The 17,604-nt window shown below is 35.0% G+C and overlaps 1 protein-coding gene across 1 annotated transcript in view; it reads left to right on the forward strand.

Moving 5' to 3' along the window:
* LOC149802459 (uncharacterized) overlaps positions 1-15,471 on the forward strand; it is a 60,047-nt gene extending 44,576 nt beyond the window's left edge. The window contains exons 6-9 of the mRNA XM_089951697.1: positions 189-1,176; positions 6,082-6,214; positions 13,523-13,673; positions 14,057-15,471. Of these exons, the coding sequence (XP_089807823.1) occupies positions 189-1,176; positions 6,082-6,214; positions 13,523-13,673; positions 14,057-14,310 (1,526 nt within the window). The 3' untranslated portion in view covers positions 14,311-15,471. The remainder of the gene's footprint in view (positions 1-188; positions 1,177-6,081; positions 6,215-13,522; positions 13,674-14,056) is intronic.
* Positions 15,472-17,604: the final 2,133 nt, after the last annotated feature.

Genomic DNA, 17,604 nt, shown 5'->3' on the forward strand with positions numbered 1-17,604 from the left:
CTACTGACCCAGATATCCAGGCCAACAACTGTTAGGCAAATGGCAGTCGGGTGAGCGATCTGGGAAGGGTTAGGGGCCTATGCATGCTTTTTAGTTTGATATCAATAACATTTTATGGAAAGCTTCATATTAACAATGCATCAAAATTATATCGATAAATAATTTTTATTTCACATTATTTATTGCAGATTTTTTCCTGTCTAGCACCCTAAAATTCTTCACACAAGATGGAGAGATGATAAAACAAGGCCTTCTTAAGACTGGATATAATGTTGATTCAACCCATTTGCCACCTGCCCCACACTTAAAGCGCACAACACATCATACATCTGGGTCAAGTAGCAATGGTCACATTCCAGGCTTGACATCAGGAAGCATGGAAACGGAAGCTATGGTTCATTTTTTTAGCGAGTCAGTGGGATCAATGCAATCCAATGGGTCTTCAGTGATTGGACCTCACATGAGTGGCTCAGCTAGTTGGTTTACTTCCCCAGTTCGTCCTAATTCGCTGTTTTTTGAAACTGACTTGTCACTATCACATCAGTTAAGTACAAATGGGACTGCAAGTGGTTATATTCATCCAACATTACCCAGACCCCATCATGGCCAGTCCCCTGGTCTAAGCTGGCCAGGAGGATTTAGCAAAAAAACAAGTACTGAATTTACTGGTGATAGTTTCTTTGGTGATAACTTTTTGGAAGATGGATTTGTCAATTCGGGATTTGTGGATGATGACAACCTTGCTCCACCTTTGCCATGTCTTAGGAGACCAAATGATCCAATATTTGAGGGCCCTTCATCCGTACAAGGAGTAAAGCATAATATCATTTCTGCACTGCAAAGTTATGGTGTGGATACCAGATTACCAAGGTCACATTTACTCAGGGCATACAGCAGAGATGATGTCAGTTTTAATTCTCATTTCATGGATCACACTTACATTAATGTTGCTCGTAGTACAAACCAGGCAAGTAATCCATTTGAAGATGTGTACTATCGCTTTTACTACAACTTGGGTATGGTCCAAGTGAACATTACCACCATGAGAAAGAAAATTCGACGTAGGAGCCATCTTGCAGAAATTTTGAAAGATGTAGATTTCAGTGCTTTTGACAAGCATGAAGAATGGTTTGACAAGGATTACAAAAACAAAGAAAGTGATACAAGCTTTATGAAGTAAGTAGATGTTTTGTTATTTCATGCACATTGCTTTCTAATTAGGACTTTTGTTTTAAGCTTCTCATCTCTGTGCCATTTATCAAAGACAAAAAAACAACAAGATACTTATCTTTGTAATTATGAAGCTTTTTATATTCCAGCATGAGATGGGGGGGTTATGTAGGATTCCCGTTGACATATTGTCCTACCGTCCATCACATAATCTTATGAACACAACTTGCTTTTCTATTTTGGGTGGATTGCTGCAAAACTTTGTGCATATTATGGTTGATACGTGATGATGGTTTTATTGACCTACAACTGTGCTATGTTAATTTGATGGTTATAGTGACCTACAACTGTGCTATGTTAATTTGATGGTTATAGTGACATACAACTGTGCTACCTCATTTTGATGGACATATTGACCTACAACTGTGCTACCTCAGTTTGATAGACATATTGACCTACATCTGTGCTACCTTTGTTTGATGGACATATTGACCTACAACTATGCTACCTCAGTTTGTTAGACATATTGACGTACAACTGTGCTACCTCAATTTGATAGACATAGTGACCTACAACTGTGCTACCTCAATTTGATAGACATAGTGACCTATAACTGTGCTACCTCAATTTGATGGTTATATTGACCTACAACTTTGCTACCTCAGTTTGATAGACATAGTGACCTACAACTATGCTACCTCAATTTTTTAGACATATTGACCTACAACTGTGATACCTCAATTTGATAGACATAGTGACCTATAACTGTGCTACCTCAATTTGATAGACATATTGACCTGCAACTGTGTTACCTCAATTTGATGGACATAGTGACCTACAACTGTGCTACCTCAGTTTGATGGTTATATTGACCTACAACTTTGCTACCTCAGTTTGATAGACATAGTGACCTATAACTGTGCTACCTCAATTTGATGGTTATATTGACCTACAACTTTGCTACCTCAGTTTGATAGACATAGTGACCTACAACTATGCTACCTCAATTTTTTAGACATATTGACCTACAACTGTGATACCTCAATTTGATAGACATAGTGACCTATAACTGTGCTACCTCAATTTGATAGACATATTGACCTGCAACTGTGTTACCTCAATTTGATGGACATAGTGACCTACAACTGTGCTACCTCAGTTTGATGGTTATATTGACCTACAACTTTGCTACCTCAGTTTGATAGACATAGTGACCTACAACTATGCTACCTCAGTTTGTTAGACATATTGACCTACAACTGTGTTACCTCAATTTGATAGACATAGTGACCTACAACTATGCTACATCAGTTTGTTAGACATATTGACCTACAACTGTGCTACCTCAATTTGATAGACATAGTGACCTACAACTGTGCTACCTCAATTTGATAGACATAGTGACCTATAACTGTGCTACCTCAATTTGATAGACATATTGACCTACAACTGTGCTACCTTTGTTTGATGGACATAGTGACCTACATCTGTGCTACCTCAGTATGATGGACATAGTGACCTACATCTGTGCTACCTCAGTATGATGGACATATTGACCTGCATCTGTGCTACCTCAGTTTGATGGACATATTGACCTGCATCTGTGCTACCTCATTTTTTGTCAGCTATTGACTTTGTATATCAGAATTTTCTGGCTGTAAATTGTTGCAATTATTGCTTTGTCAGCTTTCACAGAGTGGAAGAGATTTCAAAATCAGATGGTAGCCCAATGCACAACCTGCAAAGGACCTGAAAAAACCGTGCTTGTTCAGTTTCTAAGTCATTCAACACTGGTGTATGTGCATGTATTGTTAGTTACTTTATAATTAATTAAATTGTCATTAAGCCTGCTGAAAAACTCTAATTATTTTATTTTGAAACATTCAGTCGCTATTTGTATTCATATTTGTATTCAACCAAATATTTAAAACCACTATTCGGTACAGCCTACAATGACTATATGAAAACAGAAACATTTTTGTATGATACATAGACTGTGACCAGTTACAAGACTGTTACTTTCTATAAGGTGGATTGTAATTGCAGTTATAAGACATAATTTCTATTAGGTGGATTGTAATTGCAGTTATAAGATGAATAATTTCTATTATGTAGATTGTAATTGCAGTTACAAGACTGATAATTTCTATTAGGTGGATTGTAATTGCATTTACAAGACTGATCATTTCTATTAGGTGGATTGTAATTGCAGTTACAAGACATAATTTCTATTAGGTGGAATGTAACTGCAGTTACAAGACATAATTTCAGTTATGTAAGATTGTAATTGCAGTTACAAGACTGATAATTTCTGTTAGGTGGATTTTAATTGCAGTTACAAGAAAAGACTGATAATTTTATCAGTTGTCTTAAAAAAATGTACCCCCCCCAGTTTCAATGAGCAATAGTAAGAATATAGACTGAAGATTTTATTTGAAAATAAATTGGATTAAAATAATTTGTGTTAACAATAAAAGAACATACTGCTACTAATAATAATAAATACATAAATACATTTTGAGAAATTAATAATTAAAAAATAATAACAAAAACAGATGTATGATGTTTTTTTCTAAAGCCAAATTTGACAATTGAACCTTCATTCATAGGTTACCTGTATCAAGTGGCCACATTGGTGTTTTCCTTGTTTGGCAGTATTATTTATGTATGTCAGTCATTAATGGGGCTAGTTATGCATTGGTTAGGATAAATCACTTTTCTTCAGTTACTCATGCACATTTTAGTACAAAATGAGACAAAATCATTCAGTTAAGACATCCAATATGTAAGCCACATTCATCTGAACGATTGACATGGGGTTTTCTCTGGAACACTTCTCATAATCACATTGTGCTTTCACACTTCTTGTGATGGAAAGTGTGCCAGTCTACTGTCTGGTTGGCTATAAATGGAAAGTGTGCCAGTCTACTATCCACTATGGCCACCATGGCAGCCATCTTGAAAATCTTTTTATTTAATATTCCACCAAAACAGAAAATCATCAGCATGGTTTTCCCACCAGAAGGCTTCTTATTATGTTTTGTTGGTCTCGATGTAAATGGTGCCAACGGTGTAGATGGTGTCAATCTGACGTCCAGTATATCTAGCAGAGCAGCAAATTTGAAAATCATCTTATCCCTGAAGAATATCCAAGATGGTTTAAACACTCAGCAGTTAAAAGGAAGGCATCTTTTCTTGAATTCATGGAAATTCTTTTAAATTATTTTAATTCTGCTATGTATTTTTGCTACCTGTCCTTTCTTGAGTTAACCTTCATCAGTATGTTATTCAATCAGATTGGGTAGCAGAAATATCTCAATTTTACAAATAGTTTACTATTAATTATTGCATATAAAAAATAAACAAATTCAGTCTTCACTAATTAAATAGTATCAGAATGCTTTCAGATGAGTAGTTAACAGTAAATGTATTCAGTTTAAAAAAGAATAAAATGATTCACTAATATCGATGCAGCCTTAGATTAGTAATACTGATCCAGTTAATCGATTTGATGAAGACACATAATATTCATTGAAATAAAAGATTCATTTTTATTTCTGTGGTCAGTTTCGAATAAAGTCTTATGTTACGTGTTTAGGCTCAAATAAACAGTAACACAAGAAAGAGTTTTCACCAAAGATTTCAAAAACTAGGGAAATTCAAATTAAAAAACCCAATGTTTTCTGCAATATTCTAGCCAAAATTCAAAATAATCCAGGACGAGCCCCCGATTTTTTTGTGTTTAGGCTTGAATAAACAGTAACACAAGAAAAAGAGAAAGCAACAAGCTTTGAAAACTTTAACAAATAATTTATTTCCCTGGAAAATACTGTGAAAATGAAAAAGTAGGAACTCATGTTTTAAGAATTCAATCCAAAAATAATTCAAGAATAATCCACGAATAAAGTTTTAGAAGTCCTAATATTGAAATGTTCTAATGATTTCAAATTTGAGTCCCGATGAAGAATCCAAGATGGAAGGCGATGATGTATGCTCTATCCTGTTCAATGTTGATGTCTACAGTTCTTTGTAGAAACACAAGAAAGATTCCTCCGGTTTTAGAAATCCAAATAAAATTTTTAAGAAATGTCTTTGTTCAATAATTCTGTATGAGTACACAAAAATATTTCCAGAGAAACGAATTAATCCTTTTGAATCCAAGTAATTTGAATCGGCATTAAAACGCAGTTCCCAAAATGACACAACAAAAGAAACACCTTTATGTCTCATTGTTTAGAAGCCCAACTAAGATCTCTTCCTCTAAGCACCACTATTAAAACTAAGTAATGTGGAATTTTGGAAAATGCCTAATTGCGAAGTAGAGAATCACGTGATCATGTTTACATCACATATTCTCAGCAAGGCCCTGTATGTCCTTGGTAAGAACCAATCAGTTTACCCCAAGAAAAAAGTTGTTTACTTCACGAAAATCTATTTACAAGTCGAGGGTCACGTATCCAACACAGCCTCAATCTGAAACTAATTATTCCCACAATAAAAATGAACTAAAAATAACTTGTTCACGTGACTGTTACTAATTTTGAATTAAGGCCTGGAACCAGGTTAGCTTATGTTTACAAAAATGAACAGTCAAGACCAAACTGTTTTCTGGAAAAAGTATGAATTCCTAGTAAACAAAACTACATTATTTTGACATGTAATGAAATTAAAAAATGAAAAGATTTTAAAGCTTAAAAACAATTACCTGTAAAGCAGATATAAATTAAATCAAATATACATAACAAAAGTTCAGTTTCAGCAAGATGTGGTGTAGACAAATTAATTAATTATCAACTGGTCATTGATCATTTATCAGAAACTAGTTATTAATCATGATTTTATCTGATTCCCAAGTTGACATATGTATATGTATGTATAATAATTGAATGCAAAATCTATTACTCATCACAGGATTCACAAGCTGAACATACCTGCCAGAAATAGCAAGAGTGGTGGTACATTTAGCAGAATTAAAGCTGGCTATTCTCGTATTTTTGACCACCTGAAGTCTCCAGAGGATGACGATCCCTACTATACATCTGATGTAAGTGTATTATTACAGAATATCACATGCCCTTTGTACTTACCGGTAAATGGTAAATTTTGTGGCTCTCTAATCTTTCTAATCACATGCCCTTTGTAGTTGAATGGTAAATTTTGTGGATCTTTCTAACCACTGTCTGATTAGCTCTAATGGTCATGAGATTGCCTTTAGACCATCATATTTTAATACATGATTATTATTGTTACTCATCCTAAACCACTGGGATGATAGCCACTATACTTTACAAATGCTTTCGTCCCATAGTCTAGTTGGATATAGGTGAAATTAGTACTCTTAGACATCCAGTACGGCTGTCCTGGCAGCCAGCTTGAAATCTTTTGTGACTACTATTTCTGAGTGGATCGTCATATCAGCTTGATATTTTCATTAAAAAACTTAGTGAAATTCTTGCTGGTCTTAAATGTAATCTGGAAAAAAATACCTTATTCACACTGTTTGTTAGTTGTGCATCATAGACAGATGATTATGCTACAGCGAGAAGATCTTTCATTAAAGCATTATAATCATTGTTCAGGCTTTCAGAACAGACATGGAGCTTTGAACAAACTACATCTCTGTGATGCTAATACTTTAATGATGGGATGGAGAATGATAATAGGGATCTTGATGTCATTATGATAGCAATTAGTCTACACTACAATGGCAGTTTGACACATTCTTAAGTCTTCTCTATGATGGCAGTTTGACAGGTTCATCAGTCTGCTCTATGATGGCAGTTTGACAGGTTCATCAGTTTGCTCTATGATGGCAGTTTGACCAGTACTTAAGTCTTCTCAAGATGGTAGTTTGACAGGTTCATCAGACTGCACTATGATAGCAATTTGACAGGTTCATAAGTCTTTGGCAGTTTGACAGGTTCTTCAGTCTGCTCTACAATGGGAGTTTGACAGTTTCATAAGTCTTCTCTATGATGGCAGTTTGTGAGGTTCTTGAGTCTGATCAATGGTGGCAGTTTGACAGGTTCTTGAGTTTAATCTATGATGGCAGTTTGACAGGTTCTTGAGTCTAATATATGGTGGAAGTTTGACAGGTTCGTGAGTCTAATCTATGATGGCAGTTTGACAGGTTTGTAAGTCTAATCTATGATGGCAGTTTGACAGGTTTGTAAGTCTGCTTTGCAGCCTTTCATTCCATGTTTTTCTGACCTTCCCTATTCTGATATTTATGTTGTGTTGTGAGGTCAGAGCTCTTTGATTGTCAAAAGGTTGATATTCACTGAAACTGCTGTATCAGCATATGGTAACCACTTACTACATGTAGTCGGCCTAGCAAACCTAAACCGCATTTCACAGAGCTACATGAAATCAACAGCAAAATGAATTATCTTAGGAGTTGCAAGTATAACATTGGTTAATGTCTTTAATTCATTGACAGATTCACCAGGCAGAGAGCATGTAAATGCAATTTTAGTTAGTACAGTATATCACATGACTACTGTATTGTCAGATTTGCTCTGCATGATGAGTCAAGCCTTTTCTATGTTACTGCAACATTGACAGGATTTTGGTAGTTGTTCTTGATAGAGTATGGTTCTTTTCACAGTCCTGTCAGACTCATTGGTATTAAATTTCCATTGTTCAAAGATGTTCTTAGCTATGCATACATTAAAAGCTATTTTAATGCAACCAGAAGTCATTTTGTTTTTAGAGAGAGGGGGTGGGTTGCTGTTTGCAGAGTTGATGAAGACAGATAAACACAGGCAGTCAGAATCCTAGTCCTCCCCCAGTTTAACTGAAAATTTTGGGTCTTGGGAGAAACCCATACACTGGACTGAGAGAGAGATGGAGGTTGGTCTTAGAAGCATGACAATTTTCCCTCACTGGACTGAGAGATGGAGATTGGTTTTGGAATCATGACAATTTTCCCTCACTGGACTGAGAGAAATGGAGATTGGTCTTGGAATCATGATAATTTTCCTTCACTGAATTGAGAGAGAGGTGGAGATTAGTATTGGAATCATGACATTTTTCCCTCACTGGACTGAGAGAGAGAGAGAGATGGAGATTGATTTTGGAATTACGACATTCATTACTATTCATTTCATAAATAAATTTAATTTCATTTTTATGGACAGTCATATACCAATATGCAACTTTTGCTCCCAATTGTCATGCTACAGTTGAGGCTATTCAATACATGTTGATCACATCTTTGTCAGATGGCTTCATCAAATACAAATGACATTAAACACACATTTAATACATGTACTATGTTCCTTGTCAGATGGCTTCATCAAATACAAATGCCACTTAAACACAAATGTGTTGAATGTACAAGACTCTTTTGAAATTAATTTTTTATGATTCAAATATATAATTGACAGTATGAGGTTTTTGTTATGTTCCAGGGTGATTCTGGCAAATATATTGACACACAAGACTGCTAAACATGAACACATGCTAAACCTTTTTATGCAAAACAAAATATGTAAAAGATAGCTAACATAATGGAATATACAATAATTAAACAATATTGCAAAGCAAAAAGCAAGACTTAATGGTTCCATCATTGACTACTATGCATATGGTCCTCCACTATGTTGGTGAGTACCAGGCTATTTATAAATTATAGTCACTTTGCAGTTTTCTGTAGAGGTCACATTTTGGTGGTAATTAAATAGCCTCATCAGCCAGTGAAAGAAGGTATATCAAGTCATAGCTTGTGAGTATGCATTGGTCTGTTTGCAAAATGTTGCTTGGCTATTTCTGTAGATGTCACATTTTTATGTTAGGTATATAGCCAATAGCCCTTGCATTGGGCTATTTAGGAGATGTCAGACAGGTGTTTTATCTCGGGAGATAGCATCTGCACTTAAAAATGTACTTTAAAAAATTGTGAACAAGGAACACATGGTGAATTTGTTCATCCTCATATGTCTTCAGGTTTCCTCGATAAAGTAGAGAAGAGCCTGACTGTCATTGGCATCTGTACATATGAAAGATATACACATGTACAGTCATCTTGAGTGTCTTGAAATCATGTGGTCTTCATAGGTCCCAGGAAAAACAGTTTGGAGTGGATTTCTTTGCACATACCTCATGGGGAAGGGACTGATTTTCTACATACATGTTTGGTTTGGTTTGGCGTTTTATGGCACAGCAACACAAGTAGGTTATTTAGTTCTGAGGCATTTGGAGTGAAAGTGTCTTACACAAGGACACAACATAGTGGCTGATTTGGGCTTATTCCATAATAGAATCCAAACCTGCAAGCTTCTGGTTGTGAGTCTGGCATGTCATTTTAGTTTTAGCATTTTAAATGTCATGCTATATACTCATTAAATGAAATAATTGTTTACATGTTAGTACTCCCTTCACAACTGCTCTGGTGGCCTAGTGGTTAGAGCATCTGCCTCGGAAGCAGGAGTTCGTGGGTTCAAACCCTGGCCGAGTCATACCAAAGACTTACAAAAATGGTACTAACAGCTACCTCGCTTGGCGCTCAGCGTTAAGAGGTTAGTGTTAGGACTGGTTGGCCTAGTATCAGGATAATGTGACTTGGTGGGACTTCATGCTATGTGTCTGCGGCATTATGCCCCAGTGCTAGACATTGAAGCGATATGACTGAAATATTGTTAAAAGCTACGTTAAAAATCCTAATCACACGCATGCACACAGTACTCCCTTCCCAAGGAAAGTCACTTAATGGCTTAGTAGTTTTGGCGTTTAGCTAAGGACCTCATGCCATCCTAAGATCATAGCTCTTGGAAAGGGTATGCATCTTAATGAGCACTATGACCTCATTGCAGGTAATTATAGCACATATATGTTACACTTCACTGACTTGGATTCAGTTTGGCATTTGATAGACATTTCTTTGGCGGTGTTTATACTAAAATCATGAATTAGATGATATTGCATCACTTCCATGTTGTTACTACAGACTAATCTTATTGTTGTGATCTTTTACAGACTTGAATTATCTCCTTACATTTAACTCATGACTATATGAAGATTTTGCATGCTATATGCATGCTAACTTATCTTTAATAATGAAGCTTGATGTGATAAGCCTTCTTAATAAATATTAGACCCTTATTTCTTGCTTCATGGACTTTGTTGAAATTTAGCATTTAAAGTTCATTTACTGGTTCTGTTTATGTTATGATCATAAACTTGATAATGTGATGCATCTGTTAGTACTATACCCTTTCAGCCAAACAAAGTCACTGTGACCTGCATTGTAGGTTAAGTACATATTTTAGCTCATGACCACATAGTTTTTCCATGCCTTGTACATCTTAGCCTAAACAAAATGCCATTTGTTCCCAGTGTCAGTAGGAATAAATGTGTTTATTCAGTATGTTTAATGGTAATCCTTCAAAATTAATGACTATACATTGTATATTGGGATTGGTTGCCCTCAACCAGTTAACTGTATTTACATGTGAGTAAGTACAAATTAGATATGTGGACTGCATGTATTTCAAGTCAGGTTTCAGTTGTAGTGGCTAATTAAGGTAATTACTTTTGCCTGAACTATGTATGTAATACTGGCTACTAACATGTAATACTGACTATTAACATGTGATACTGACTATTAACATGTGATACTGACTTTTAACATGTGATACTGAATATTAACATGTAACACTATTAACATACTCACTATTAACATGTAATACTATTATCATGTGATACTGATTAATAACATGTAATACTGACTATTAACATGTGATACTGACTTTTAGCATGTGATACTGACTTTTAACATGTGATACTGGCTATTAACATGTGATACTATTAACATGTAATACTGACTATTAACATTTAATACTGACTATTAACTTGTGATACTGACTGATACTGACTATTAACATGTAATAATGACTATTAACATATAATACTATTAGCATGTGATACTGACCATTAGCATGTGATACTAAATATTAACATGTGATAATGACTATTAACATATACTGACTGTTAACATGTAGTACTGACTATTAGCATGTGACACTGACTTTTAACATGTAATAATGACTATTAACATATAATACTGACTATTGACATATAATACTGACTATTAGCATGTGATACTGACTATTAACATGTGATAATAATAATGAGGACTTTGTATAGTGCCTATCTTTAGAAGCTCTAAGCGCTTTACAACATTAGACAACACCTATAACATAAAAAACAAACATATATAATGATATTATTACAAAAAACAAACACCATGAAATTCGAAAACAAAAAAACATGCTGTAAATATTTATAGTAGGGAACATTATAACATCTTTAAGTTTGTTCTTGCAGTCAAAATAAGTGAGTTTTAAGAGCACTCTTGAATGGGATCAGTGTATTTTTGTGTCTAAGTTCAGTGGCCAATCATTCCACATTGCTGGGCCCTTGTATGCAAAAGATCGTTGTCCATATGACTTCGTTTTCGTTGTGGGAATAATGGGTATACAATTGTCAGAGGAGGAGCATAAGTATCTTGCTGGTGTGTACACATCGGTGAGGTCAGATAGGTATGTTTGACTGGAGTCCGACAGTGAACACAAATTTTGTGTTTGATTCTGGATCGAATGGATAGCCAGTGTAGGGTACAGAGCAGTGGGGAGGTATGCTCTGATTGTGGTACTCTAAGTATGATCCGAGCAGCAGTGTTTTAAACTTTTTGAAGTTTCTGGAGCAGATATTGAGATGAACCAGACAGAACTGAGTTAAAATAGTCCAGTCTTGAAAGTACTAATGAACATACAAGTGTTTTAGTGGCATAAACTTAAAGATATTTGTAAATGGAGCTGATGCGTCTGTGCTCAAGATGTGCAGCCTTGCATATGTTCATGACATGTTGGTGCAACGTGAGAGTACTGTCCAGAGTGACACCTAGGTTTTATACTGACTCTGTGAATTTAATGTTGGTGTTACTGATATTTATTGTTTGAGGTAAAGGATGTGACTGAGAAAGTCTTTGTATTGTGATCAGAATGGCCTTAGTTTTATCATCATTCACCTGTAGCTTGATACTGACTATTAACATGTGATACTGACTATTAACATGTGATACTGACTATTAACATGTGATGACTATTAACATGTGATACTGACTATTAACATGTAATACTGACTTTTAACATGTGATACTGACTATTAACATGTGATACTGACTTTTAACATGTGATACTGACTTTTAGCATGTGATACTGACTATGAGCACATGATACTGACTATTAGCATGTGATACTGATTATTAGCATGTAATACTGACTATTAAGACTTGAGACTGACTATTAACATGTGATACTGACTGTTAACATGTGATACTGACTTTTAACATGTGATTCTGACTGTTAACATGTGATACTATGAGCATGTGATACTATGAACATGTGATACTATGAACATGATACTGACTATTAGCACATGATACTGACTATTAACACGTGATACTGACTGTTAACATGTGATACTGACTATTAACATGTGATGCTGACTTTTAACATGTGATACTGACTATTAACATTTGATACTGACTATTAACATATAATACTGACTATTAACATGTGATACTGACGATGAACATGATACTGACTATTAACATGTGATACTGACTATTAGCATGTAATACTGACTATTAGCACATGATACTGACTTAACACGTGATACTGACTATTAACATGTGATACTATTAACATGTGATGCTGACTTTTAACATGTGATACTTTTAACATTTGATACTGACTATTAACATATAATACTGACTATTAACATGTGATACTGACTATGAACATGTGATACTATGAACATGATACTATTAACATGTGATACTGACTATTAGCATGTAATACTGACTATTAGCACATAATACTGACTATTAGCATGTGATACTGACTTTTAACATGTGATACTATTAACATGTGATACTGACTTTTAACATGTGATGCTGACTATTAACACATGATACTGACCATTAACTTGTGACAGTCACAGTACTCTTGTTTTTATTATGTAAGAAAAGATAAAGGGATAGAGATACAGACTATTAACATGTAATACTGACTATTAACATGTGATACTATTAACATGTAATACTGACTATTAACATGTAATACTGACTTTTAACATGTGATACTGACTATTAACATGTAATACTATTAACATGTAATACTATTAACATGTGATACTGACTTTTAACATGTGATACTGACTATTAACACATGATACTGACCATTAACTTGTGACAGTCACAGTACTCATTTTTATTATGTAAGAAAAGACAAAGGGATAGAATTGTGTCAGTCAGAGATCGTAATTTTCATATTTTGTGTTTATACAGCTGTGTCTTTGCTTGCAAAGGATTCTTGAAATGAGGAAACCAGACTTGGCGCACATTTTTGATTTGACAAGCCGACAGATGAATGAAATACATATTTTCCTTTCCCTGGTTGGTTCAGACAGTGATTGGAAGGTGTTGGCTGAAAAGCTCTGTAAGTTTTCAATTTTGTTTAATAGACTCTAGTACAATAATAAGTCTGTGTATCCAGAAGTAGGAGATATTGACATTCCATTGACTTGTTGCAAATATATATTATGAATTAAATACAATAAGTAAGGAAAATATGTCTTTTGTTTGCAACAATTCGTCATTTCACACGCATTCTTATTATTAATATGGTATATTCTCAGTGTCATACAGAATTCAGCTTACACCCCTTAACAATGCTTGTACCGTATATTCTTTCTATGTTTCTCCTGTTAGTTATTTTCATAAATATAATTTTGTGCTATAGTTATTTTTCTCCCACTTTTGATTCTTTCATGTAGATATTACAGTGACTGTATACTTATTATGGTTTGCATATTATTTCAGATTTGAGAATCGTTGACATCGGAATCATTGAACACTTTTGTTACTCATATAGAGAACTTGCATCATTTGTGCTGTTGACGCACTGGGCATTGCTTTCAGCGCGACAACCTCAATTCAGTCCAGTGTGCAATCGTGAAAACTTCATCCAGATGATCAAAGAAATGGACCGTAAAGATATTCTACGGATCATGAAAGATAGTAGTAATGCTAACGAGGAGGAAGATGACCATGAGATTGAGATAACATATTTATAGAAATTGACAAATCACCGTGGTCTACCCTCATATTGCCAGCAGTATGTCAGTCATCATTTATGGAATATGCAATTTATCCACTTACTAGAATCACAATAGATATGGTACTGTATTGAATGATTTCTTTGTACAGGCTTGTATCTTGATTAGTTTTAGGCACATTGCATGGGCATCTGTGTTCCATGAACACAATTCTGGTTGTGCAGTTTGCAGTATAAACTGAAAATTACTTTGTTATAAAGTCGTAAAATTTAAGAAAAGCTCCATGATTTTTAAAGAAAAAATAGTGCCAATTACTTTATATCCTTGTAAGTCAGTATGTTGTACCAGCAAATATGGGTCTGTGTTATTTATTCTAATAATTCTTCTTATCCAACTACATTAATCTTATCGCCCAGCACATTATACGATGGCAGACCTGACTTTGGTATGATAGGGATGGATCTCTGCTTGAGTGTCAGTTTTTATTGCATGGCCAGAATCACAGTAAAATATTTGCAGTTTTGCCATAGATAATTCACTTTTTACCCATATTCATATATTTGTTTAGTGATAATTACCATACTCATGTATTAGACCATCTCAGATTTGTAAATGCTCCTATGAAATTGCGTCCTTCCCCACAACACACACTCCTTTGGGACTAATTTTGTGCTCAAGTACTTAGTTGAAAATTTGTTTTATACACTGAAGACTATTCATTTCATATCAGATTACTGTTAAGTCAAACAGATTTTGTGAACTTGGCATGAAAAATATATTGGCAACAATATTTTCTGCTAAAGGTGCTTTGACAAAAGTATGAGTCATAAAGTACTCTTAGAAATGATATGCTGCTGTCATACTGATTTGACTACTGGCTAAATTTGAATGATGCCTTTATATTGATTTACACCTTGTTACTCACTTAAACTTGGAATTTCAATTTTTTAGTTATTTCACAGCTTTTTAGTACCCAGTATCTTGTTGATGTAATTGCATTCATCTTGAATTCATCTTTTCTCTCTCTTTCTTTTTATTTAAAACTTTTATTAAGCAATAAGCTCTCAAACTATAGATGTAAAACTAATTTAAAAAACTACACTTTATCCAGGGATAAAGTGTACCTACCAAGAAAGTCCAACTCAGTATCTTATCCTGGGATACAGTATACCTACTGAGAAAGTCCAACCCCACACCTTATCCTGCAATACTGTATACCTACCAAGAAAGTCCAACTCAGTATCTTATTCTGTGATACAGTGTACCTACCAAGAAAGTCCAACCCCACACTTTATCCAGGGATACAGTATACCTACCAAGAAAGCCCAACCGAGTATCTTTTCCTGGGTTACAGTGTACCTACTGAGAAAGTCCAACCCCACAACTTATCCTGGGATGCAGTGTACCTACTAAGAAAGTCCAACCCAGTATCTTATCCTGGGATACAGTATACCTATGAAGAAAGCCCAACCCCACACCTTATCCTGGGATACAGTATACCTACCAAGAAAGTCCAACCCAGTATCTTATCCTGGGATACAGTATACCTGCTGAGAAAGTCCAACCCACACCTTATCCTGCAATACAGTATACCTACCAAGAAAGTCCAACCCAGTATCTTATTCTGTGATACAGTGTACCTACTGAGAAAGTCCAACCCCACACTTTATCCAGGGATACAGTATACGTACCAAGAAAGTCCAACCCAGTATCTTTTCCTGGGTTACATTGTACCTACTGAGAAAGTCCAACCCCACAACTTATCCAGGGATACAGTGTACCTGCTAAGAAAGTCCAACCCAGTATCTTATCCAGGGATACAGTATACCTACGAAGAAAGTCCAACCCCACACCTTATCCTGGGATACAGTATACCTACCAAGAAAGTCCAGCCCAGTATCTTATCCTGGGATACAGTGTACCTACTGAGAAAGTACAACCCCACACCTTATCCAAGGATACAGTGTACCTACCAAGAAAGTCCAATCCAGTATCTTATCCTGGGATACAGTATACCTACCAAAAAAGTCCAGCCACACAGCTTATCCTGGGATACAGCATACTTACCAAGAAAGTCCAACCCAGTATCTTATCCTGGGTTACAGTGTACCTACTGAGAAAGTCCAACCCCACACCTTATCCTGGGATACAGTATACCTACCAAGAAAGTCCAACCCAGTATCTTATCCTGGGATGCAGTATACCTGCTGAGAAAGTCTATCCCCACATCTTATCCTGGGATATAATAAACCAACAGGTAATTTTGGTTCCTACAGATTTATCTGTAAACCGTCATGTTATGTATCCATACAGGTCCATGTCTTCCAGTAAGTTTTAAGAATTGCAGTATGAATGCAGTGTAAAGTACAGAATGAATAATACTGCTTAATTCAAAATGCCCATCCCCTTGACATACATCTTACTGTGAATCACTTTAACTCATGTTGTATGAATTTTCATGGTTTCCATTGGCAAGTTAGACCATTAATTTAAAGTAACAACAAAATATGAACCAATCTAATACTCAAAGCACCCTTCTTTCATATACTGTATGCCATAGTAAAGCATCACTCACTCATTTGAATACTAATGGTATTTACGGTACTGATATATCACAGTATGATACAATGGTATTTTTACTACTGATGTATCATGATATGATACAGTGGTATTTACAATACCTTATTTGAAAACATCAAGGAAAATTACTGCCTTCTGCTCACACTGAGCAATTATAGCAGCAGTATTAAGATTCTTTGATATTAAATATGTGCAAAAGGTTGTCACCATAATTGATTCCGATCTCTGCATTTATGCTAAGTGTTAGCAGTGAATAACTTACATAATCAATACAATTACTGCAGAAGGGATTAAATCTCTTACCTAATCACTTGAATAACTGCAGAAGGGATTTAACACGTTTGGTTAAAAAAATGTGATAGTATAATTTTTATTTAAAAACAAATCCATGTAATTAAGTATCCACAAATGTGTTTCCTTTGTAATTAAGTATCCAAACTGTGTGTTTCCTTTGTAATTAAGTATGTACAGATGTGTGTTTCCTTTGTAATTAAGTATCCACTCGTGTTTCCTTTAATAACCATGAAATTTCTTACCTACAAATGTAAATTGATTCACAGTATTAACATAAGTGTCCTTCTTTATAATTTGATTGCACACAACCATTGTGATTGTCACTTTTAACATCTAGACATACATAAAATGGATTTATCTTTGTACTTTAGCAGGTTTGGGCATTTATTATATATATCCTGTTATTATTAAGTAGACCATACTCACATCCCTCTGAAT

The sequence above is a fragment of the Sinohyriopsis cumingii genome, chromosome 3, assembly GCF_028554795.1.
Source record: "Sinohyriopsis cumingii isolate HCF-2022 chromosome 3, ASM2855479v2, whole genome shotgun sequence".
Lineage (NCBI taxonomy): Eukaryota > Metazoa > Mollusca > Bivalvia > Unionida > Unionidae > Sinohyriopsis > Sinohyriopsis cumingii.